Source organism: Alligator sinensis, unplaced genomic scaffold, assembly GCF_000455745.1.
Source record: "Alligator sinensis unplaced genomic scaffold, ASM45574v1 scaffold1091_1, whole genome shotgun sequence".
In the NCBI taxonomy this organism is placed as follows: Eukaryota; Metazoa; Chordata; order Crocodylia; family Alligatoridae; genus Alligator; species Alligator sinensis.
In genome coordinates, this window is record NW_005842896.1 from 418,980 (window position 1) to 446,166 (window position 27,187).

At 43.1% G+C, this 27,187-nt stretch overlaps 1 protein-coding gene across 1 annotated transcript in view; it reads left to right on the plus strand.

Moving 5' to 3' along the window:
- Positions 1-27,187, plus strand: part of SLC35F1 (solute carrier family 35 member F1) — a gene marked incomplete at its 3' end in the record, with an annotated part of 183,771 nt that overhangs the window by 22,438 nt on the left and 134,146 nt on the right. The window contains exons 2-3 of the mRNA XM_014525829.1: positions 16,419-16,545; positions 17,930-18,105. Of these exons, the coding sequence (XP_014381315.1) occupies positions 16,419-16,545; positions 17,930-18,105 (303 nt within the window). The remainder of the gene's footprint in view (positions 1-16,418; positions 16,546-17,929; positions 18,106-27,187) is intronic.

A 27,187-nucleotide genomic window follows, 5' to 3' on the forward strand; every position in this document is an offset into this window, starting at 1 on the left:
CAGCAGGGGTCCAATGTTGCCCTTGCTTTTCCTCTGGCTCCCCACATATCTGAAAAAGGACTTTTTATTGTCCTTGATGCTCGAGGCTAGTTGGAGTTCAGTTGCAGCCTTGGCTTTCCTGGTTTGCTGCCTGCAGGACTGGACTAGTGCAGAATATTCCTCCTTGGAGGTGAATCCCATCCTCCATCCTTTGTAGGCCTTTCTTTTTAGCCTCAGGAGGTCTGCTAGATCCCTGGAGAGCCAAGGGGGCTGCTGTGCTCTGTTGCTGTCTTTTCTCCGAGATGGAATAGAATTAGCTTGTGCATTGAGGATCGCTCCCTTGAGGAGGAACCACTCTTCCTGGACTCCCCCCGCTCTGTGGTCGTGGTCCCTTAGGGCCTTACTGACAAGCCTCCTGAGCTTGTCAAAGTCGGCTTTCCTGAAGTCAAGGACTTCAATGTTGCTGACTGACTTGCCAGCTTTACGGAGGATAGTGAAGGTGATCAGCTCGTTCCCGGGCGAATTTCTGGTCAAGCTCTTGACTTTGGGTGGCAGGTCTGTAGTAGACTCCTACTGTTGTGTCCCCTGTACTGTGTTCCCCACAGATTTTAACCCAGAGGGTCTCCAGTTGTCCACCCTGGTCGCCACCATCAGCTTGCAGGGATGCATAACTTTCCTTAACATAGAGAGCTATACCCCCGCCCCTTTTATCTACTTGAACTCTCCTCTACAAGGTATACCCATCTATACCCGTGGTCCAGTCATGGGTGGAGTCCCACCAGGTCTCCGTTATCCCTATGACATCGTAATTATTTGTGTTTCCATGATCTTTCCATGACCCATGGATTCCACTTTCCATGATCTTCCTCTGCTTACTGACATACTCGTAGAAACCATTCTTGTTCCCTTTCATATCCCTTGCTAGCTGCAAATCCAATTGTGCTTTGGCTTTCCTGACTTCATCCCTGCATGCCCGAGCATACCCTTATACTCCTCCCTAGTTGTTTGTCCAGTTTTCCACTTCTTATAAGCTTCCTTTTTGTGATTTAGTTTACTGAAAAGCTCCTTCCTAAGCCAAGCTGGTCTGCTTTCATACTTGCTATTCTTCCTGTGCATCAGGATGGTTTGTTCATGTACTTTCACTAAGGCTTCTTTGAAGTACAGCCAGCTCTCCTGGACTCCTCTCCCCCTCACATGGTTTCCCAGGGGATCCTGCCCATGAGTTCCCTGAGTGAGTCAAAGTCTTCTTTTCTGAAGTCCAGGGTCCTTATTCTGCCACTCTCCCTCCTTCCTTTCCTCTGGATCCTGAACTCAGTCATCTCATGGACACTACTGCCTAAATTGCCATATACTACTACTACATTTCCCACCAATTCTTTCCTGTTTGTGAGGAGCAGGTCAAGAAGAGCACAGCCCCTACTTTGCCGCTCCCACACTTGACCAGGAAGTTGTCCCCAACACTCTCCAAAAACTTCCTGGATTGTCTGTGTGCTGCTGTATTGCCCTTCCAGCAGATGTCAGGGTGATTGAGAACCAGGGCTTGTGATCGGGAAACTTCCACTAGCTGTTTGAAGAAAGTCTCATCCACCACTGCCTCCTGGTCTGGTGGTCTATAGCAGACTCCCACCATGACATCACCCTTGTTGCTCTCCCCTCCAGAACCCCAGTCCTGCTCCATCCCTCCCCTGAGCAGTCTGGGATGGAAGGGAGCAGGGGATAATGCTCTGCTCAGGAAACTGCCTGGTTTGGGGAACAGTTGGTGGACTCCAAAGGGGAGCTGTGAATGCCAGCTTTTATGTACCATATGGAGAAATGTTCCCCCCCACCTCAGGACTTAAAAGCTCTATACCTGCAGCCCCTCGAATGGGGCTGCAGGTGCCAGCTTTTAAATGCTGTGGAGCCGCACATGGCACTACAGAGCCCTGCACCCGCAATTCCATACACAGGGTTGCCAGCGCAGTGCTCTGTGAGTGCCCTATGCTCCACTGTTTAAAGATGGCTTTACTTTGTAGTGGAAGTTAAGATAATTGTTTTATGTTCCTCTAATTTATTGAAATGTGAATCATAGAGTTGAAAGGGATTTCAGAGGTTGTCTGGTCCAACCCTTGTTGATCCATATACACAGACACCACAAAGGAAGGATCGCTGGTTGTAAACTCTTTGGGTAGGAGCCTGTCTGTCCCTGGACTTGGGAAGAACCTAAATACTAGCATGAAAAGGCCATGCCAATACTGTATTTATTCTCATGCTCACACACACAAAGAAGACACACACCTTGTTTTGGGAAGGCAAAATGAAGAAAAAAAAGGGTTTTGTAGAATCTTGCCTGCCACAGCATGCATACAGCTGAATTGTGCCCCCAAAAAAGCTGCCAATACAGCAGTGGCTGTGAGAGGGTTAAACCTTTAGCTGTGAAGCTTCAGGAGAGTGAGTGGCCTCTGTCCATGCTCCATGCAGCTGGGAGCCAAGCACAGCGCCCAGCAGCCACCACTCTGATGCAGAAATGTTTCATCACTTAAGACCCCAATTTTGGATGGCTAATTTTTGTTTAAAAGGTGGAAGTGGTATGCATGTGAACACAGCATGTAAACTCCATACTCGGGTGCATTGGAGGTGTCTATGTGTGTGTTGGCATACAAAATAGATAAGGGAGCAAAGGTGGTGTTAGGCCTCTCTGCTCAAGAGAATACTATCGTGCTTATTCAGCTTCCAGCATTAATTTGTGCAGCCAAGGGGATATTCTCATTTACAACAGCAGGAACATCTTCTTCATGCTCCATTCTACTGGTCCAGGCTTGTAAGAATGCACTGTGCTCTGGCCCCCTCCTGCTCTCAGCATGCACCAAAGGGAATTGTTCGTGTAAAGTTTCATCCACGTGGCAAGGAAAATCTTTTACTGTCTGTTGAAAGCACATGAGTCTTCTTTGTGTCACGCCAATATTCTATGTCAGGGAAGGTCATCATACGCTTTGCTCAAATCTTAGTATTTGTTACAAGACTAGCAACATTTTCACTCAAGATGTTTTGGTTCTGCATCCAAAATGTAGATGTTAATATGGTGGAGGGATTGCAGTGGAAGTGACCTAGATAGCAGTGAATGTAGACAAATACTGTATCAAATGTCAGGGTTGATTTATCACCTATTAGATGACTTTCTACATTTATATTTTCACAGGTTTCATTTTACCTTAAGTGAGTCATCACTCTTACCTCTTGGGTCATCAGAAACTCTGGTGTATTTAGCATCATAGCACTTTACCGTGCTCTGCACCAGCTCTCCAGAAATTTTCCACTTGGCAGCTTGCCCTATCACCTTCACCCTTTTATTTCTACTAAAAATAACCCCTTTTAGACACGTCACAATGTTAAACTCCATTAAAAGCTGCACAATAAGATCAGTACCCTTATTTTTTTTAAAGCTAGTCCATTCCATCAACATGTGTCAAGCCTGTAATAAATTTACAGTGCTGTCAGAAGTAGTCATATTGTCTCATTTCACTGAAAGGCAGGGAGAGAAAGAGAGATTTATTTTGGAGCCTAAGGGGAAAGCAGTAAACCAGAACCATCTCATTCTTAACTTGTATCTAAAATTGAAGGGCTTTACTTATAGAGAAAGCAGAACTTATCTTTCAGCAATAGATGAATTATCTCTCATTTTTGTTCCTGCCCACAATATAATTTTATCTTTTTTTAATTATATAAAATAGGAGTTTGAACACAAAAGCCTAAGCCTGGAACACACGTATTATCTTCTTTTGAAAAGTTTCTGCCATGTCATAGCTGTCTTTACTGCGTGTTGCGAGCAAAGAATTTGCCCAAGCTATCATGCATGTAGTGCAAGCACATAGTATTGGAGCCTCTGAACTTTATTTTCATTGGGAAAGAAAACGTTGAAGTGTTCTCTTTCTTTAGGAACAGAATGAGATGGTGGACTGCATTTTTGGAGGCTCATCAGGCAGAGTGTGACAGGAGAGAAGAGAGCTGTGATTTTCAAAAGCAACTAATTAATTTGGGCACCCAACCTGAGCTACCTTGAATGGCACCTAATTATTAGAAATGGCTAGTAACCTACTCTGTGAAAACCTGCTGTTGTAAGGTATCTGAAATGCAGCACCCTTAAACCATAGCACCCAAAATGACTAATTATCATTTTAAAATCTTGACTTAAGTATCTAAGGTAGCAGGGACCTAAACCATTTCAGGTTTCGTTGGTAGGTTTCATTCACAGAGTCCAGGTATGATGTGCTCCCTGAGAGAAACACCCCAAATCAAAGCACGAGTCAAACACCCCTAAGCAAAGCAGGCATCCATGTTCTATACTAGCTGAAGTTTTTGATCTGCAACCGTGCTTCACAATGCATCCATCTAGCCTTGAAGCGGAAGAGGCACGAGTTCACTGGTGAAAATTACGTCTCAAAGAAAAAGACCTAAGATTGTTGTCCAACGCAGACAGGTTGTCATTGGTTTCTACTAGCAGCTGATCAGCACAGAATCCGTTAAGATGCTGAGATTCTCCCAGGTTACAAACCTGAGGAATGAAATGCCTTTGAAATTCATATCATTTGAACGCACTTTAGGCATTTAGACTTCTGAACATTTTAGCCAAAGACATGCTTGAAACCCCTTTAAGGCTTTTAGGCTGTCCTTGCATTCCACCCAGCGTTCATGAAGCAATAACTTTGAGGATTACTCCCTTGTGAGAAGCTACAGAAGTGAAATGGCTGCAATGTCAAGCCATAAGTAGGGAACAGTGAAGAAAGACTTGGAAGTAAGGTGCTGAAGGGGCTAGGTCAGAACCTGCTACAGGCATACTAACGCTCTGCTTTGAAGTGGTGGGTAATTTGGGAAAGATTGTGGCTGCTTATTACCATCATGGGACCCTCCATAGATTAGACTTCAGGGAAATGGTAATGTGCATGCCTCTTATCTTTTTCAGTGTGCATTGATTCAGTTTAGGGGCAAACTTTCCAGGCCTAATTTAAGGAGCCCCCCCACAAGCTATTTTTTAGCATGTGGATGGTGACAGAACTCTGGAAAAAAGTTTGGAGTCAGTGGAGTTGAATATGGCTCATATCATAGGAGAAAGTTTGGCTCCATTTGTATATAGATTTGTAATAAATAAACATCACCACTAGTTTCCTGCACAAATATAATAGTTGTCACCAATATTAAAAAACCCCCAATATTTTCCATTAGCCAAACAAAAGCTTTTTGCAAAGCCAGGGAACAATGATTAGATTAATACATTGGATGGATCATCTTGAACTTTATATTTCTTCTTCCATTTCTTAGTTTTTCTTGTCTATTTTAAACTGCAAATTCTTCAGGGAAAGAACTCTCTCTTACTCTATTTTAACAATGCCTAGCACAACATAGGCCTAATCTTGAGTACAGTCTTCTACAATAATAACAAAAGGCACTGCATATGGTTCGTTTTGATGTAAGAAAGAAAGAAAGAAAGAAACAAGAAAAGAAGCTCACTCAATCTTTATTGACTTACTAGCTCTAGTTTTCCAGAAGTCAGGCACCTCTTTATCAGGTACAAGTTTGTACCTGCAAACAATTGTACCTACTGTCACAACCCAAAGTTGTGGTTTTTTGTTTTTGTGTGCTTCGGCACCGCTAAATTATGTTCCCGCCAAATTGCAGCTTTTTTGCACGGTAGAGTTTTCTGCTGCAATAGGAGAACCCGCGTGCAAAAGAGTATTTCCCGCCATTTGTAGCCTTCTTTGCATGGTGCATTTCTTTTGCATCATAGTGATGCACGGTGCAAAGGAGTTCCCGCCATTTGTATTTAGATTCGTGCCACATTATTGGCCGGTTCTAAATGTAGGCATACGTGGCAGCTAGCTATTGGCTTGCTAGCCGTACAAAAGGCTTGGGTAGTTTCCGCCCAAGTCGGAGAGAGAGGAAACCTGGAGAGATACAGAACTTGCCAGGAGGAGGAGACTTTGCACTGTGTGAAGATCTCCAAGCGATGTGGACCCTTGTGGACCCAACGCACCTTTCTTAAGCAGGCAACGGAGGTCCGTTTAGCTTCTAGCCTCTCCCCGTCACCAAGCGCAATCCTAGACGTATCCCTATCCTATATACCCAATTTTCGAACCCACGGAGTCTTAACAGCTCCGGGGGACCTGGGAACCGAACAGAACCCACGAAGATTCAGCCACTCCGTGAGGAAAGAATTGCCGAACCCACGGAGCCTAAACTGCTCCGGGGTCAAAGAACTGAGTTTGTCAGAGTCCTCCAACGAGGATTCAAGCGGAGCTGCGCCTGGAAAGCTGTCCAGCCTACACCGCGACCACCTTGGGTGTAAGTAAATAATCTTTTCAATCAACCATTACGCCTCCGTAACTGATTCTAGCTCGCGCGTACCTTACCGCCCCGCGGTTTTCTTCGGCCCCGCGTGCCCGGGCTGCGGGCCACAGTCCGCGTGCGCAAAGACGGACCCGGCTTGCACATGGCGAGGATGGGATCGGGAGCCGGCCCGCACACCTACCACTTTTTGAACCTATTCTTTTATTAAAGATACAAATCTAACCACTGACCCCTTTGTCTGGTGGCCTGTATATGCCAAGTAGTTAGTGGTGCACGTACTTAGAATTATTTATGCAGTTAACTTTACACAATGTTGCACCAACAAAGAATAATATGGTCAGGGATCAGCCCTGCTCCAAATTACCTTCACTGCTGGAATACAGCTACATGATCAAAAGTAAATTTTCTTTTTGGGGCCTCCTGGTTCTTCATGTGATTTTTCCTCCTTGGAGTGTGTGCACACCTATTTGCACTTTTTTCAATCTTTTCCATTTCTAAGGAAGTAATATCATCCGTTCCTTTTTAGTTTGTGAGAGCATGGCAATTGTGGGGTCAAAACATCCAACTCATTCATGTATGGGGAAGTACAGGGGAAGTTAAAGACAGTTCTTAATGCTAGAAAGAAAGAATCCCTTCAAACCAAATTTAGCTCAGATCTGGAATTGTGCATATCATCACAATGTCATTGTCCTGTTTCTTTTTCTAGAGATACAGGGTGTGACTACACATCACCCTACAGCGACATAGCAACACACTATGGCAGCATAGCACTCACGTGGGTCAACATGTGATCAGAGATGTGGGGCGGAAAATTTTCCAGTGCTTAATTTTTCCGTGGAAAATTTTCCATTTCTAAAATGTCATTGTTTCATAAAATTCATTAGTAACAATGAATGGATGCCAATACAATATTAGACAAGCTTGGCAGTTTCAAAGTTGTAATTAATGTTTTTCAAATAATTATCCCTAGGAAGCATATGAGAGAGTACATATATATTTTATTGATTTGTAAACAGGAGGGCAAATACACTCACATAATAATCCAAACCAAAAATCAAGTGATGAATTCACCTAATTGACTGTGCAGGTCAAATCAAAACCAAAGCACAGCATATCATGCACAATTCTTTGGGTGTGCTAAAATTAGTGTGCCAACAGTTTTTAGTGCGTTTGTTTTTTCCCTTAAATTCAAACAAACTATGTAAAGGAAGTACATGCTATTGTGTATTGTCTTTACATCTTTACAAGTATTCCAATATCATTAATTTCTTTCCACATAAAGCTTTTAATTTGTTTGAATATAACTTTTAAACCACATTAAGTGTGCTGTATTTAATTTTTTTTTCTAATCAAATATTTCAGTTCAAATACTTCTGGCTATTGGGACATAAAATTAACATGGGAGGGCTTTTTTAGTTTTGTTTACTAAATATGAGTAAACCTGCTAAATCAGATCATGCTCTATTTAGGGCATTGGAAATTTTTCCAGATTTAAAATTTTCCAGAAAACCCACATCTTTGCACATGATCAGCATCTACATTGCCATAGTGGCACGCTTCTCCAGTATAGCGTGTCGCTACATAGCGGAGAAATCTAACCGTGTGCCACGCACATGGCACAGTAACTGCTTGTACTGTGTCATGCTTTAGTACTCCCAAAAGGAAGTACTAAAGCACAGTGCCATAGCAGCGTCTCTGTACAGTGACATGTAGACGCACCCACAGTGTTGTTTTCCAGGACTACGGTTGGTAGCCCTGATCACACTACACTAGCTCATGTGAGCCTTTAGAGCTGAAGGAAGGAATCTCATTTGTTTGGTTTCCATCTGAATCCTAAACTGGGATTGGTTTAGGTAATGTGAGTATAGCAATAACTGATACTGCTACCCCCTTCATTGTCAGCTGCCCCAGACTATCTGTAGGAATAAATCCATGAGCATGGTTCCCCATGAACTTAAACTGCATGACTACATTATGTAATTATGGCAAAAGAGTAGTTGCAAGGGATGTTTTACTTATAAGGGCACTAGTGAGCATTTTCTTTGATGATAGGAATTACTGCAGCCTGTTGCTTTATGCTGTATTGCTCTTACAAAATTGGTTGCCAATCATCTTTATTGGCCAGAAACTTTTAAAACTATTTCTTATGTTCTCCAGTAGTATTCATCGCTTGGTGGAATCCAGTTTTACCACTTCACTGTACAGTACTTACAATGTCAGGCACAACAATATCTGAAAGTGAGATGAAATAATGGAATTGACAGAGCATTTCATTTTCTCCAAAAGGAAATAGCCATCAGTCATTTTACATACTAACTTCCTGCAGGAACTAACAGCTTTACCTCATTCATATACAATAGAGTGCAAGCCAATGCTGTCGGCCACATAGAAGTCATCTGAATGTGTGCTTTCTTATTTAGTTGTAAAACTACAGCTTTCAAGCTCTACCCAGTTATAAATTGCCTGGAGCCTAACGACCTTACATATTTTTCATAAAACTGAGCCTGTTTTAGCCACTCACATCTTTACTATGGAGTTCTAGCCTGAGTTAGTAATGGGTTTTAAACCATACAATTTGAAGTCAGGGCTCCTCAATTCTATTCCTGGCAAGCTCATTGTTGAGAAGTGGTTTATTTAACCTTTTCATCCCTCGAAATTAATGCAATAACAGTTACCTAGTTCAGAACATTCATTGACTAGTGTTTGTAAAGAATTTTCTGAACCTTTTGAAAAGCAAATGAAAATATTGTTCATTATCCCAATCAAAATGGTGTTTTCATATGGAATCTGTCATTGGGCCTGGCTTCTATACTAATACTCTAAATTCTTCATGTCCTTTGTAGAATGTGGAGCACAAAACTGCACATAATACTCTAAATGAGGTCTAACCAGTACTGAGTAGAGAGACATTATCACCTCCTGTGTCTTGCACCTAATACTCCTATTGATGCATTTCAAAACCACATTCACTTTTGTGCAGCTGCATCACACTGCTAACTCATATTGAGCCTATGATCTACGAAGACTACCAGATCCTTTTCCATAATACTGCCATACAGTCTCATGTCAACCATTTTGTATTTGTATTTGTATTTATGATTATTCTTTCTAAAATGTCCACAGTAAAGTTGAAAAGCCCTGCTCTAAACTACCAAAAACCAAATTGACCTCCACAAAACAATTAAACAACATGGTTCTCTCAAGCTTTGGCAGTGATTGTGCTCTTCTCTTGGGATAGACTTATCTACAGCCATCCCTTGATTGGAAGACAAACATGCATTTTAACACTGAAAGTGTTATGGATTTCAGGAATAACCTGCCTTTTTCTCTGAACAACTGAGCTGTAGGGTAAAGCTGACTCTGGACAAATTAAAGTTAGATCCTGCCTATTATAGATCACACTGACCTCAGTTGAAATAAGAACCCTAAGGATTTCACGCTGTACTTTTCTTTCCTGTTTTTGCAATATGTTCTTTGTTAAAAAATAAATAAAAATGCCATGTTTGGACTTGCAAGCACTGCAATAGGTTCTCCAGATTCATGGCAATGCATTCATCTGACATGGAAGACAGTGGTAAGATCTGCATATATAAGGAATAGACTTAAACCTTTTACAGTTGCTCTAGTACTGTAGATTGGTACTTTTTATGTGGGGGGGGGTGAACAAGTACATGAGAGGAAGCCCATTTACAAGAATTACTGAACAAGAATACACATACAAGAGCCAAGAAATCTGTAAGGCAATGCCCTGCCTACTCCAAAGAATCCTCCAACTTACTGGGCGTATCTTAACATGCAGTTAGCACTGCTGAATAGACTGTGGCACGTTTCATGCCCGAGTCAGCTGCTCCTGGGTGCAGTGTTTACGTGTGTGCCCAGGACTGCAGCGCGTTGAGCTGAGGCAGAGCAGTTCCAGCTGACAGGGAGCCTGGGGGGTCAGCCTGCCAGCCCAGGGCTGCTCCCCCAGCTCAGCATGCTGCAGAGGGTCTGGCTGGGGTATGAGGGTGCTACAGTATGGGGTTAGCTGTCAGGCAGCCTCCACACTGTAGCGTTCTCATGCCCCAGCCAGCCGCTCTCACTGTCTACACAGGCATTTTGACACATTTAACTACTCCGCTGTAAGGTAGTACTTGTCGTACAGCAGAGTTAATTAATTGACTGTGTGCTAATATGGGCATGTGCGGATGGTGATGCGTTACTGCAGAGTTGGTCAGTTCTACAATAAAGTACACATGTAGGTGCGCCTACTGAGTATGATTCTGTTCTCTCTTTTGTAGGCAGCATCTATTAAGCAATCAATTTCCTTGGTCCCTTGTCATCAAATATAGGTCTTATTGATATGATGAAAGAATGCATGGTTTATTAGATCCCATTCTCCTTCTCTCAAGATTTGTTGATGGGAAGGAAAAGGTGATGGCCTGGGGGAGGTGGAGGCAAGAGTAGGGTGGCCATCATAGAGGATAGTCCAGTTGTCCTCTGTCCTCTATTGATACGAAAATGGGCACCTTTATGTCCTCTATTTTTCTTCCAAGAGAAAAATAGAGGACATAAAGGCATCCAGTTTCATATCAATCGAGGACAGAGTAGCAGAAAACCAAAATGTCCTCTATGATGGCCACCCTAAGCAAGAGTAGTGACAAGAAAGCATAAAAACAGCTCAGACATCCTATGTGTCAGGACCCCAACTCCAGATAGGGGTCAATAAGAAACTGTTGGCCCACTTGGGTTTTGGGTCTTCAGAATAGAACTCAAGCAATCTGATAAAAGACATTTTTAGTTTAGGTAATCTATATTAGAAAACAGATAAGAAACTAAAACCTCTTGGTTAATGTTTTATTAAAATAGACATTTTCTATGGGTTTTGGTTTTTAAAATTTTAACTTTAGCTCCTAATTCAAGACCTAAAGGTTTTCAGGACCATGTTGCAACCAAGATGTTTACAGTTCATAATGCTATCCAGCTGTGAGGGTAAATGTGCTTAAGTTTAGTAAATAAAGGGCTACAACAGGGGGAGGCAACCTGTGGCATGCATGCCGCAGTGTGGCCTGTGAAGACATTTTGCTTGGCACATGTACTTTGGGGTGGATGGTGGGGGAGCTGCGAGGGGCCCGATCCTTACTGTGGCAGTGCAACTCTGGCCCCTTCCCTGCTGTCCACTTCGAGGTGTGCATGCACCCGCTGCTGGCAACGAGCCAGGTTGGGGCTCTGCAGACCCTGGTGCAGCTGCTTGCAGCTTTCCTGCTACCTGCTGTAAGCAGCCCGGGTTTCACAGTGCACAGCAGGGGCCTGGCCAAAGCCCAAGACAGCTGTGGCAAGCAGCTGGGAGGCTGTAAGCGGTTCCACCAGGGTACACAGAGCCCTGGTCCAGCTCGTTGCTGGCGGCGTGTGCAGATGTGCCTTGAGAAAGGGGATGGGGCTATGCTGCCAGAACAAGGATTGGGCCCATTGTGGCTCCTCTGCCATCTCCCCTTAACATGCCAACATTTTACAAATCAAGTTTGCAGGTGTTTTTGGGACTCTGCCCCAAAATGTTGCCGACCCCTGAGCTAGAACCTGTAAGATGCTCTTGCAACACGCTTGGATGTCAGTGGGAGATGCAAGTGCTTTGCAATTATCAGACTGACTGTATGCAGAGGGCCAGCTTGAAGCCTATCTATCATTGAAATCCTGCTTATGATTTCAAGATAAGGATTCAGTATGGACTTCGTGGTGGACAGGCTTTGTGCTGACTATTGTCACAGAGATTAATTTCACTCATTCAGTTGTACACAAATACTAGAGAAAGTATTCTCATTTTAAAGAAGGTTATAAGTAGAAACCTAGGCTTTGACAATTCATGTATCCACTGATATCAAATACCTACCATTCTGTGGTTCCTAAAGATTTGTTCTTTCCCCTGTGTCAGAAACAGAAGAGGGCTCTAAATTAAACCTTACTAACCATTACAGTTACACAGTCCATCACCCACTATAATCAATGAGAATGAACACTGTGGGAATAGTTCATTAATATCATAAATATGGTACCTGTGCCAATGCAGTTAATTATTAACAGCATTCATATATGGAGGCTCTACACTTCTTTGAATATTTTATTCTTTGTTGTCTTGATCACTTACCTAATTGTTATAAAAACTAATAGAGGTTCTTTAATCTATGATAACTGAAGATTTCTGCTCTAAACTTTACCTGGAGAAGTGATTGCCTATCCCTGTTCTAAGCTGTGCTTTAGCGTTTGCTGTGGGGACCTAGCAATGGAAAATGGACAAATGAAAAACAGAAGAATTTTCTGCCAGTGTGGGTCAGTTATCAAAGAATGGCTATTCCAAATGTAATGCTGCTTTGAAGAAGTGTTATAAGAGACATTTCACTGTTGCATAAGGGAGAAATAGACTGGTCATCTTCATGGACGGGAGTGCAGTTCAAACTTTGAATTGTATGAAAACTCATTTGAAACTTTGAATTGGATGAAAACCCAAGGAAATGTATCTAACTGCTTTATATTCTATGAATGTGTATATGTGCTAACTGTGAAGAAGCTAGACTTAAAGTGTTTTGGTACTGGATTTTTCTCCCTTTGGAAGTCTCTTATGTCCATATGCCCAAATATGAACACAAGTATGTCAAGCAGTAGCAAAGAATGAATAAGGGTGAAGTTACATGTTACACTTAGACCATACTAAGGGCATTTAAAACACAAGCGTCTGCAAATTAATTTCATTAACTCATGCTAAATGCCCCCTGAGTGTCTCAAAGTTATACCACTTAAGGCAAGGGTTAACTTTGGGCTGTGTTGGGGTAATTTCAGTCTGCTCCATGGAGATAAAACCAGCAATTTCCTGGTCCTTCAACATCCCAGGATGCACGTCTCCCAGCCCTCCCCCGCCCCCCTGCCCCCAAGAGCAGAGGTAGAGCCCAGGTGTCCTGGCTTGTAGCCACCCCACACAGCTTGCCCAACCTTCTAGTGGCAATTCAGAGCTGCCCAGGCAAGAAAAGGTATTAAGCCCAGAATGCAACTACACATATAACATTCATATTTAAACACCACTTAACATTTCACAGATTCAGTAAGGTCTAAGTGAAATTTATTACTTTACCCTAACACCAGACTAAGAATCAGCACAAAAGAGTTAATCATGGGCCTTTTCCTTTCCCACAAGTTTTATGTTGATGCAGCTTTCTTGATACCTTGAGACTGATGTGAGATCAGAATCAGGCTCCGTATTTATAGAATATTGAGACCCTGCCTGAGACCCTGCCTAGTAGAGACTGGATTATGCTAAGGCAGGGGTGGGCAATTATTTCAGGTGGAGGTCTGCTTAACGATTTTTGGTGAGCTGTCGAGGGCTGCGTGGGTAGCCCTGCCCTTTGCCCTGCCCTTTGCCCTGCCCACTTGTCACCATCTTGGGACCTGAAGTCCCACCCCTAACCCCAACCTTTGCCACTTGAAGTCCTTCCTCTTGCCCCCTGGAAATACTCCTTTTTGCGTGGGGGTTTGCCATCTTAGAATCAGAAAGAAACCAAATCATACACTAAAAGTCAAAAACCTACTATAACATATTTTAATTTTATTACAAAAAATATTTTTGTCATGATTTGTGTTTGCATTGTGTATATAGGGGTGATTGTATAACAACTCAAAATAAATTCTTAGTCTTGTATATTGTGGGGGGGGTATGGTGCGTGTGTGTGTGTATGGTGGGGTGTGGGGGATGTGGTAGGGTGTGGGGGGTGTATGGTAGGGTGTGGGGGGGTTGTAAGGGGGCGTCACTGTGTGTGGGGGGGCATAGGGTATTTTGGGAGATTGGGTATATGGGAGGTTTTGTGGGGGCAGAGTGTGGGTTTGTGGGGTATGACGGAGGGTGGGGGGTGGGGACCGCCCCCCCACACTCTCCCCGTGGTACAGCAGGAGCAGACAGGGTGCTCGGGGTGCAAGCACCCAGGGGGGTGCAGCTCCTGCCAACACTGCACATTGCAGCAAGGAGTGCAGCCTCCCCTGGGCCATCTGTATCACTGGTGCTCCCTGCCACTCATGCTCAGCCCTGGCACTCCCCAGGCATGGGAGGGAAGCCCCAGGTGTGGGAGCTGGTTGCCTTTCCTGCCTCTGAGGGAAAGGGCCCAGAGGCTTCTCTCCCCTGCCACGCAGCCCTGGCAGGGAAGGCAGCTTGCTCCAGTGCCTGAGGCTTCCCTTCCATGCCCAGCAAGTGCAGGGGCTGTGCATGAGTGGCAGGGAGCGCCGGCAAGACAGACGGCCCAGGGGAGGCTGTGCCTCTTGCTGAGATGTGCAGCGCTGGCCAGAGCCATGTCCCACTGGGTGCCTCCACCTTAAGCTCCCCACCTGCTGCTGCCACTGCCTGCTGGGGCTGCACACCATGCAGGGAGTGTGCAGGGGTTCCCCCAACCTCCCCACCTACCTTCACACCCACATACTGCTCAGCTGAGCTCCACACTGCCGTCACCCCCCTGGGTGTGGGCTCCACAACCCCAGCCCCATGCTTCGTGCTCCTGACCAGCTGCAGCCCCTCCCATGCCATTTCCCTACCTGCTGCCTGGAGCAAGTGGGAGACTGGGGAAGCGGAGCAGGTCTCTAGGGGCTGCAGCAGCAGCAGCCCCACCTGGAAGCTGATGCTGGTTGGGCTGTGCCCTTCCACCCACAAGAGTGGGAGCGAAGCACTATAGGGTACATTGGGGGGGTACATGTGGGTGCCTTGCTCCCACCCTTGTGGGTGGAAGAGTGGGGCAGGGTGCAATTTGTTGATGAGCGCCACGGGCTGGATGAAAGTGCTTGGTGGGCTGGATCCGGCCCATGGGCCGTATTTTGCCTGCCCCTGTGCTGAGGCTATATCTGCTAAGGGCAGATTAAATGTACTATAGCCTCTGCTCTTCTGATCTTGTTTAGTACTTTCCATTTTCTTTTGGTAGATCTAAACCAACATAAAACTACTTTTTGTTTCAGTTTTCTAAACTATAACAAAGGGGTGAAAGAGTTTAAAGGATGAGCTGATGCTATCCTGTGGTGGACTAAAGTGGCCAAAAGACAGGAAACTGAGGATGATCCTAGGATGAAGAAAGGGGCTTCATTTATGAATGTACATGTAATTGCACACATTTCAGAAAGAGCTCATAAAGAAATATTTGCACACTGTTCCCATTCAGCTCAGCTGAAATCAAACTTTTGCAACCTATTTAGGACTGTTTTTTTTGGCCTTAGGTAGCTTAGACAAGATTCTACCTTTCTATTCCTTGCTTCAAAGTAATTGCTTCCTGTGAGTAGACTGGCAACTCATAAGAATGCCTTACTATATGGATACTAATACATTGCCAGGCGAGCAGCCTATTTTATTGAAGAAAGAAAACTTCTTATTTCTTCACTTTGCTATTTGAAATCAGTTCACAACATCAATGTTTGTTGCTCCTAGTTATCTACCCCCATGAGGAATATAACTGATAAATTCTTCCATGCTGCAAAGTGCAATCAGCAAATCATTCATTATTCTAGCAGGAATTTCTGAATTTTAGGAGAGAGAGTTTGTGGCATAGTGAACAGTCTTAGATGTAACTATAGTATATTACTATATCAACAGTATATTAAATGGCCTTTCCTACTTAAGATGTAGGGAGTTGTCTATATGCCTTTGCATTCTTTGAATTAAGTTGTAACTACTGTTTATCCTGCAGAGAAAGTGCAGCTATCAAAGAATTACATCTACAAAATGTTCACTTAATTTCTGATGAAGAAGAATAAAATGTGATTAGCTGACAGTACTAGCAATTAGAAAACAAAGGAAATGGATATGAAAATCCTGGCCAGAGAATAGGTATCTGTAACCCTTCAATGTCATTTCTATAGCCCATAATTTGCATGTCTATGCAATCTAAATGTTGAATACATTTACTCTCCTCCCAATAAAATTATTAAGTTACAGTGAATGTAATTCATTTGTTAGATAAATGTTGACATAATGTTCAGTGCTAGGTTGAAGATATAGTCCCCACACTGAAAAGCTTATAATCTAAATAGAAAATCATAGAAATGTGAAATGGAGCTACTAGATCAGTGGTTCTCAAAGTTTTGCCCCTATAATGCCTGTACTATATCATCTTTCCAATACTTTTATCCAGGTTTCCGCAATTCCAACAAGTCCAGTGTGTTCAAAATAGTCAATGATCCCAATCAAAAGCAAACTAAACACAACAAAACAAAAATAAAGATAAAAAATAAAAGGAAAATCACCAGTAAGAAGGATAAGTGAGAATTATGATGCTAACAGATGTTGGGAATTCTCCCTTGACCCACCATGCCCAGTAGTTTCATTATTTGTACTTTGGGGATAGAATATGCAAGTAAGGAGGAAATTAAAAATAGTTTGGTTGGACAATGGTTTTTCCAAGTGTGTGATATAATTCTGGACAGGATGGCTACATGATTTAAATTTCTGCTTCCCTAGCTAAAGAAAACTTCCTGTTAATTTGTAGGACAGTCTAGCCCAAACTGTTACAAGCTGCTTTGTTAAAAAAGCGGTTTAAGAGATTTAGTAACACAGGGGCCATGTCTACATGCAACGTTGACTCCATAGTAGACCAAGACTACTGTGCAGTAGCGTCACATGGCAGCAACCATCACGCAACACTACTGCACAATGGTCTTGGGCTACCACAGAGTCAGTGTCACAGAAAATCTGTCGACAGCACTGCACAATAACTCGGGTTACTTACTGTGCAGTCATTTAGTACTTGTTTATACAAATACTAAATGACTGCACAGTAATGACTGCACAGTCAGTGTATCATGTAGATGTGGCCAGGGGGCATCTCTGCATGCACTTTACTGCAAGTAGACTAATTAGCTCAGCATTAAAGCATCACCGTCTACATGTGCACTGGTATTAGGGTGCTGTAAACTAATTCACTCCATATTAAGATAGTACCTTCCTTCATGAATGACAGAGTGAAAAGAAAGAATTGAGGTACCACAATAGATACAACATGGTCTTATAATAGACATGAGATGCTTGTGGGTGGTGGTATCTAGAATATGTCAAAAGTGAAGGAAGGCAAGCAAGCAGTCATGTGTGAAGTCAATCGAGTACCTGTAAGTGGAGCCCTGCAAACTATCAGGACAACCACTATTTATAAGTCTTGCACTTAAACGTATATGAGGGGCTAAGATGACAAAGACCATGGGGAAAACAGGGAAGGAATATCTGGGGAGCATAAAAAACAGGGAGCATGGAGGAAGGAAAGTCAAGTTGAGGAGGAAATGCTCATAGGGGGAGGAAACTGCAGTAAGTGGACAGATCAGGTAAGAAATGTTATTGGACTAAAGAGCATTTGAAAGAAGAATCTTTTTTTAAAAATCTGAAAAGAAGAGAATAGAGAAGGGAAACTAGATGAAATAGATTAGAGAGAGAAAGAAAAATTAAGAAAACAAAATGGAAATGAGATCAGGAAAAGAAGGAAAACTGCAAATATTACTTTTACAAAATGTGGATCCAAAAGAATGTTAAAATCCCAAATTTGATTTTTCACACTTTCCACACTTTCAAATATGCTTGTTGGATGCTAAGCATTGCCTCATTGATAGAAAGGCTGAGATTTTTATGTCTGATTTTTTGTTTGTTTCTTTCTTTTAGGGAGCTCCTGCTGTCTGTAGCTCTTGGCCAGGTTCTATCTCTCCTTATCTGTGGTATTGGCCTGACCAGCAAGTATCTGTCAGAAGATTTCCATGCCAACACTCCTGTTTTTCAGAGCTTCCTCAATTACATCCTCCTATTCTTGGTCTACACAACTACACTAGCTGTCAGACAAGGTAAGTGTGGCTTTCTGAAGTGGGGTAGCTTCTATTAACTGTTATGTAGAAAATAGCTATTTAAGATAAAAACATTTCAAAACAGCAAATTCCCATTTTCAGAACTGTTCAAGTACATAAGAGCTGCAGTTTTAGTGTTTTTGCTCAGTAAAACTGAGGCTTCTCAGTGAATTAGGCACTGTTGAAATATTATACTTTGTGATATTCCCATCTTGTTTATATTAACTAATCATTGTTTCCAGAGGACATTAAAAGCATTACATATCAGATAAAAGGAAAAAGTAAGTCTTCATTAGGAAGAAACAGATTAATAAACCACAAATATTGACATGTTGCATAAATCAAAAGGAAAAATTTGTAGTCCTTTTTCCTGAATATTTTCATATAAACATTTTTAGTACTCCTTCCTCCCTGATTTAATTTGTGATGTTGTGATGTGACTATGGCTAGGGACATAAATTGCACATAAATCTGTATAAATGGTCGGAAATCATTCTAAACCTGTAACAGGACAGAAGTTCATTGCATATAGACTGGTTTCAAAATGGCAGAATTCAGTTTAAGTAGTAGCAGGTTGAATCACTTTAAGTTAGACCAGTCTCTTGAACTTCTGTCCCAGATCTCTCCTGATACAAGTTAGGTCACAATACACTTTACTGGAAGAAGTAGCGTGTTACTTCAACCCAACTCTGCAGCATCTGTATAGATTGAGTGCTTCAGTGGGACTTTTTGGCACCTTTAGGTAAAGCTAATTCAATCAGCTATTAGATAAAAGCACCAAAAAGCCCCAGTAAAGTGCCTGATCGATACAGATGTTGGGCAAGAAAGGTCCAACTAAGGCACTGCCTCTTCTGGGCATGCACTGGGCTCAGCACAGGAGCACGCCAAGTTCCAAGTAAAGCGCCACTTTTTTTTTAACAACTACAAGCAGCCATTTATTTGCCCGTGCTTAGGAATAAAAGTCCACCTAAAATCCTATGTAATGAGGTTTAGGGTCCAAGCATGCAGGAGAAAGCAAATTCTGTGACTCCCACTTGCTGGCCAATACAGTGGACTAGTAATCTACCACAAAAGGTCAGCAACGCATTTTTATTCTCCAGACCAAGTATATACAGAGAGGAACTCTCCTTGGACAGAGCAGCTATACATCCCCTTAGTATTATGGAGTAGAGTGTTGATAAATAATTTGGGCTCAAGTGTGAAATGCATGTATGTGCACTCAACACCATGCCCCAATTATCCCTTTATTTAATATTTTCTGCAGAGTATAGGTTTCTGCTACCGCATTTTTCCTTTCTTTTTCACCTGTCCCTCCCATCTCTGAGATTCCATGCCTAGATTATGTGTGGGAAGAGACTACACTGAAGTGCATTTCTCATCCACTCATTTTTTAATCATTTGATTTATTCAGCTTTACAGAGCACATCAATTTGAAACAAAGCAAAGGAGCAAAAATTGCACCCACTCCATGGTCAGCATCTAATAGAACAGAGAGAGAAACATTCTCTGGGGGAAAGAAATGTAAAGATGTATTAGGAGCTAGTAAACTTAATGGTCCACTCAGGCTTTTGGGGTTTCAAATACATCTGTGACCGCAAATATTTTGGAACCTTCCTTTACATTAAGTCTTTAATTGTTCTGGGAATACTTAAGGCCTTCCTTCATTTCTTATGATGCTCATGTGGAGCAACACTGTGAAATATTCCAGTGTTCTAAGCATGTGGGGATCTCACCCCCACCAAAAGATTAGTGTACAAAAATCAGTACAGGGAAGATCTAACATGTATGCAAAGTGTTATCAAATGGTATCTGTTGATATTTCCCTAAGCTGAGGAAGGTTGATCTCTTTTGGAAATGTGGACACTCTCCCTAGAAGAAATTGCTAAAACTTTTCTTAGTCTTCTTGTTTCAGTTTGGATAGGAGAGAAGCAGCAGCCAAGCCTCCATCCACACAGCCTATATTAGCATCTTTCTGAAGAGTTCTTGGTAGAAAGTACAAGCACAGACCATGTCTGTTATCACACAAAACCAAGTTATAGCCTGTAAGTTGCATTTCAGTGTGGCACTTAGGTGTCCATCTCACAAAGCTTTTAGCCAGCTTTGAGTTCCTAGATCTCTTAGGTGCTTTTGAAAATGTTATCCTATGTCAGGACATATGGTAGAACCGGCACTGTGAGGACCCTGCAGCCAGCAGAGCTGCAGCTGATTGGTGGAGCCAGGCAGGTGCAGAGCGAGACACCAGGGACTTGACAGCCATCCCTGCGGGAATTGCTACCACCACTTTAAAAGCCCTGGAAAGAGTTGGGACTCTTGATGTGTTGGCCACAGTAGCTGCAAGGTCCCAGCAAGGCTCCCTGGAAGTTCATCTGTGGGAGTATATCAGAAAGACAATCACTCTCCCTCTCACCTATAACTCTACAGGCATGTAACTGTACAGGTGTTAAAATGCAGTGCTTCAAAACCAAGAAGTTCCTCTCTGGAAGAGGCAGTATTTTGTAATGCTTTTCCTATCTTTGTAGTGCTACAAACAGCTTGAGTGGCTCTATGCTTGCTTTTTGTAACACTTCAAGGGCGTATTAGCATTATAAATGTAATACCTGCCCATGGATTAAGGGATTTACTGTCTAAACAGACATAACAGACAAGACTGGGAGAAAGGAAATATATTTATCCTTATTTTGCAGATGAGGGACTGAGGAACAAAAAGGTTATGCTGCAAGATTGTAGTCATGATAGGGTGGAAGCCAGTGCCTTGCAAGTCCCAGTCCAGTAAATTGGACTACAAGATTTAGGTTCAGTCTCATCTATTTAGCAGTGTATAATTCAAATAAGAAAATGAACATTGCCTAAGACAGGGGTGGGAGTATACAGCCCATGGGCTGGATCCAGGTGACCAAGGGATTTTAACTAGCCTGAGATGGGTCCTTAGACCGGTCCAGTCCAGGCACAGGGGGCAGCCTGGATTGTGGTTTGTGTGGCTGTTTCTGCCAGGTGTACAGCAGGGTTGGGGTGGTGTGGCAGCCAGACTCCACTTCCCGGCAGCCCTGACAGTGGTGGCTCCTTCCAGCTGGTGCTGCCAGTGTGGCTGCTGCTGCTAGACCTGGTCCCACTGTCCAGGCACCCTGGCCGATCCTCCCTGCACCCACTGCCGGGGGCACCAGATGGAGCGCATAGGCAGGAGCTCCATGGAGAACAACCCAGGACCTTTGCAGGCAAGGTGTGCTCAGCCTGGTACATGGGATGTGGCCATGGGTGGGTGGGGAACAAAATCCAGGAGTGGGACAGGCAGGTGGGGCCGGGAACTCAGGGCAGTGACACTGCGGGGCCAAGGCCTGGGGCAGAGCCATTGATCTGCTGCCTGCATATCCCTGCAACGGGCACCGCTTCCACGGGGAGGGGTGTGCCAGGAGTGGATCGCAGCTCTGCCTCAGGCCCAGGCTGTCACTGCCCCATGACCCCAGTACCAATCCCAGCCTTGCCCCCTGTCCTGCTCCCAGATACTGCTCCCCACCCCCTCATGCAGCTCCATCCCATTCACCCGGCCAAGTGTGCTCTGCCTGCTAGGGTCCTAGGCCAGTCTCTATAGAGCTGAAAGCTGGGATCACTGAGTGGTGACAGTGCGGGGCTGGGCCCCAGGAGGGAGTTTTGGTGAGCTGTTGTGAGCCAGAGAGCAGGGGGAGGAAGGGTGCTGACCCAGCCCTCAACAGCTCACCAAAACTCCCTAAGTGGCCCTTCAGCCCCAATAGTTGCTGACCCCTGGCCTATAAGACCTGATAGTCCTCAAAGCAGCTGAATCAAAGTGAATGAAGTCCTGAAATAAAATTATTTTAGTGCAGTAGGCTGATAGAAAAAGGATGTTTAATGTTTCATGGATCAGCTGAACAGGAAAAAAATCCAATTTGCATCAGACCAATTCACAATTAAATATTTCAGTTCAATTTTCCACTAGTAAGATTTATTTTTTTTTGCTAATTCAAGATTTTTTCATGCAGAAAAAAAATGCATTTTTCTATCAAAAATCCTTCTGCTGGAAACACTGCAACTAGCTCTATTATGTCGTTTTATTTGTGTGTTTGTATATGTTATATTTTTTCACAAAAATTTGAAAATTTTCTGTTCTCCATAAGAAATTGGTTTTAAGCTTATTAATAATTTGGGATGAGCCTAAACACTGTACTTGCATGCTGCAACCAACTTTAATCATATGCTTCTTAATGTACCGACACTAAACTATTGAGGTCCACATTTTTGCATTTATTTGTGTACACATAGGGAAAATGACATTGTAAAATGAATGTTATTAATGCAGCATCATAAGACAATTGAATAGCATTATGTATAACGTGGTTGATTTTCCAAAAATGTAATAGATATGGGTAATGAAATCTGCAGCCTTTCTTCCTAAGGTAATTTTTTATCGTTCCTATTTATTTTGTTAATCACTTTGCCAAAGCCTATTTCTGTCTACAGATATACCTCTGTGTTAAAGAAAACCTTATACCTCATTTTGTCAATCATCCCCTAAGAAATCTACCTAACAGAATCCTGTCAAGACACTTTTTGGCCATTCATTTGTGTTAGGTATTGTTGCAAAATGAGGGGAGAGAAAACCCTTTAATGATCCTTCTGTCAATGAAAGCTAGTAGAGATTAGTTTTAGCACCTTAAAAAGCAATAGGTGGGAAATTGTCTGCAGTGGGCCAAGAGGTGTTAATTGCCATCAGTCAGCCCTGTGGTAGAGGTACCAGCTGCCTGTAGACAAAAATAAATCACTTCTAAAAGACACCTCAAATATGTTGCAAATGAAAATAACACACATACATGACATGGTTAAAAAAAAGTTCACTAGCTTTTTTGTTTTGAACAATAATTAGGCAATGAGAAGTTGGTACGTATCTTCTTTGAACTAAGGAGAGAAATCACATAATCTCAACAGACCGCATTCTTCCACCATTACTTATACCAAACAGTACATTACTTCACTATTGATTTCCGTTGGTCCATTGATTTCAATGGGGCAATTTAACACTCAACATACAGAGGGCTGGCAAAAATCCACCTAATAATTTGCTGATACAGGGGGACTGTATGGATGTTCATGTCTGAGTGTGCTATATGTGTGGTTGGATGCATTTTTTCTTCTGGGCTGCTAAGTGATGAGGTTATACTATATGTCAACTAAAAATATTTTTCCTAGAGTTTATGTAATGCTTTAAATTTGAGATATAAAGAGATTTAGGAAGAAGCAATTAGTAACTCTTTTGAGGGTGTTAAAAGTGAAGTTATGCCATGTATTATGGGAATATTAATTTTCAATAGATTTCCATTATAGATTTGATCTATGACCTATGTGTTTCAACTATATATATATATATATATATATATATTCCTAATATACCTGATACTTGAATGGGTACCTCCACTTATAAAAAAAAGAGTTTTTGAAGGAAATTGCAGAATTTACGAGAGACATTCTGGCTCATTAACTTTTACATCTGCTGTTTGGTGAACAGTACAGTAACTCATGTCTTTGTGGCATCGGTCTCATTCTAACTGCATTTATTTTCAATGTATAAAGGGACAATTCCTAAAACTAGAATCACATGATTAGTCCCACTTCTCTTTAAGGAGACTTCCCCACCATTTGTTGCTCTTTTTCAAACTGCCTGTAATAATATAATGCCAAGTACAGGTACCCATTGCTATAGGTGTTCAGGTCATTTTAGATGGAATATATTTTTAGCTTGTCCATTAAAATTGAAACATTTTATGAAGACATGTCAATCTCACCAAAGTTCTCGATGGGAAAGTCTGTGGTTCTGAAGCCTAGGACTCTCACCTGGTTGCTTCTGGTGAGAGAGAATGTGCATACGTAAATGAAAAGGCAAAGGTTTTGATAGAAAAAATAAAGGACGTTTATTTCTAAAGGGCTTGATTTTGTTCCAATGAAGAATGAAACCAGATCTCAACACCTCAAAAGCTGTCATGCAGAGAGTAATAATGAGCTCCTGCAGGACCCTGGACAGAGGGCTGACCACTGGAGAGGGGGGAGGGCAAAGGGAGGTCTTATATGCCCCAGCTCCCTCCACACTCTGGCAGCAGCTGCTGCTGCTATAGTAGGCTGAGCACGGGCTGCTACAGCTGAGGAGCAAGCCCCCTGCACACTGGCTGCGGCAAGGGCACCACTATGTCCCCCACTCCAGAATTCTTTGCTCCCTGTAGTGAATGAGGCGAAGAGGAGCAGAATGGTTTGCAATTTTTGCCATTGGAGGTATATTTCCACTCCTAGCCTCCTGGGCTGCAGCCGGTATATAGTGAGCCTGCCTGTCAGTCACGGCAGCTCCATGGCATGGGTTACCCCTAGTCAGGGCCAGACACAGGCATGGGTGAACCGAGTGACCACCCAGGACCCAGATAGAAAGGGGGCCTGAAAATGGTAATTTTTAAAATTATTATCATCATTCTTTCTGGCAAAGGGGGGCCCAATATTAAAAGTTCTCCCGGGACCGCCAGGCGTCTAGGTACGGTGCTGGCCATAGTGCCTTGTTCTCACCCAGTCGCATATTTAGGGGGCATAGGGCTGTCTGGCATCTCTGGCTAGGCTGCATGGGACTGCATCTGCATAGCAAAGCCTCCCAGGGCTGATTCTGGTGCTCCTTCTAAGTTGGTGCCTGGGACAGGTGCCTCACTCACCCCTTTCCCCACAGTTACACTACTGCTGTCATAAAACAGAGTTGCTATCTTGTAGCTAGTTCCAACCCAACACAGAGGAAAGATGTAGCTATGACCCAGCCCCCACATAAGACAGCAGAGCATGCTGCAAACTTTTTGAAGGTCAGCAGAGTTCCCCTTAAGCTCAGAGTTCCCCACAGGAAGAGTTCTGAGTGTGCTGGCTAAGGTTGTTTCTGGACAGCCCAATGCAACAGGCCATTTCAACTGCCCCAGTGCAGGGGTGTTTCAAACCACAATCTAACCCCATATTAAAACATAAACAAATACTTGTACACATTTTACTGCTTGGGGCCAAGACAAATAATGAATTTCTGGTACAGTAGAACCCAGATTTTTTTGTATTTAGATGGCTAGCACTTAGGTCACAGCAGGTTACCAAATTAAAACTGGCCACTCACCTGTTGCCATGGCTTTTACTTCAAAGGATGCTGCTTCTTCAGTCAGGTGGAGTACAGCAGTGGTCCTGTGTAGCTGATTGGGGAAGTGGTACCCTCAGAAGAAAAGCTGCAGCAAACACAGGGAGCACCTCAGCAACTGCTGTTTGCTGCAGTTTCATACACCCACAGCTAGTGCATAAAGCCTCATCTTTGCAAGAGTGGGGCAGATGTTAGGAGCCTAACCTTGCAAAAAATCTGGGTTGTACTGTCTTTAGACTTCTTATAACAGTATTGCAGGTTCTTCTGACTGTTCATTACTTTATTGTTAGCAGGGCACTTTCTCCATTTTCATTCATTCAAAGAGTCCCTTTGAGCCAGATCCTGTTTTGCCTCTAGGAAGACCTCAACTTAGCATCTGCTTGTTCCAAAGTAATATGGCCAATCTCACGTGTTTCACGTAATGAAGCACATAGCTCCCTTACTCTCTGAAGAGAGAGCCTTAGCACACACTAAGATCCCTGTGTCCAGTCGTGATGGCTTAAGAAAAGAAACACGAGCAGGCAGGTGTTTACCTGAATCAGTATGTCTGCTTAAGAGGTAGTACAGTTACTTCACTGTAAAGGGAATGTGCTTCATCCATAAATAGCTTGCCAAGAATGTGGAAAACTTGGGTTTTAGGATTTCTTTGATCTCAGGGGATTTGAACCCATACCTTATATATACTAACAGTGTAGCCTGACCACTAGACTGGATGGGAAGTATTCTCTAGCCTCTTTGTTGAAGCTGTCTTACTGTGCAGCCAAGAGGGAAAGATTACTGAAGCCAGAAGGACAGCAAGCAAGAGGGAACCTCATTCTGTGATCCAGCAAGATGGACCCCACCCTGTTCTGGCCCCTTCTTTTTATCAAATGACTATGGAATGCCAAATGCATCATTTTTACTGATGAAATTCAGAGTGATGCCACTGCAAATAATGACACTATCCTGGATTACACTTTGGTAACAGAGGTTGCCGCTACATGTGCGCTTTAATGCATAGTAGTCTATTTTGCTGCACATTACAGCATCACCTAAAAAAAAAATCATGTGATTATGCACAGACAAATAGGCTGCTGGGCATTAAGCATCACTTAAAACCTGTGAGTATTTGTTACTGTGCATTAAGATAACCTAATGCACATTTCTTTAGTACCTCACATTGGAGGTACTGAATTTAAATTTAACAGAAAATGCACCTTAATGCACATGTAGACACACCCAGAAGGCAGGCACTTGCCTATGGAGCTACCTGGCTGTAAGTGAGAGGAGCCTCTCTTGCACACAGTGATCTGAAAAAATATGCATCACCAATAATAAGAATGCCCATTCCACCCTTCTTTATAAGCTGCATGCATGGTCAAAGATGTCCAAGGAGTAGCATGATTTCAGGAAAAAATTGACAAGGGAGAGAGTGAGAAGGCTGGGGTCCCAGAAGCCCAGGTAGGCTAATGACCAAAAGCTGGTCACGCATGGTCTCTGTTTTTCAGAAATAAAAATCAGAAGCTTTGGGGTTCACTACTAAGAATCCATCATGTTTTATTCTCCTCTGTCCAAACATAGGCACACACTCCCTCTTTCCTGTTAAGGATTCCAGTTAAAGCCTTCTGACAGGCATTTTCTATGTGCAGGATTACTGTAATTAGGATTACCACTAGGCTTGTGAAATAATGCAGCACTGGCATATATTACAGCCCCACTAGAAGGGAGTTTCAGTTGAACCACCAAGCGAAGAAGCCTGTTCTTTGCTACCAACATGTTTCAGTCTTTTGTCCAATGACAATTTAATGTGGAGGCGCAAGGGTTACCTCCTTTCAGGGCAGTGCCCATCTCCCTGGACCTCAGAGTTAGGCTTCTTCTGTTGGGGGGCAGGGGTGTTGGCTTTCTGGCCCCAAGAATCTTCCCCTCTTGACTGCCCAGTGGGCCAGCTTCAGCAGG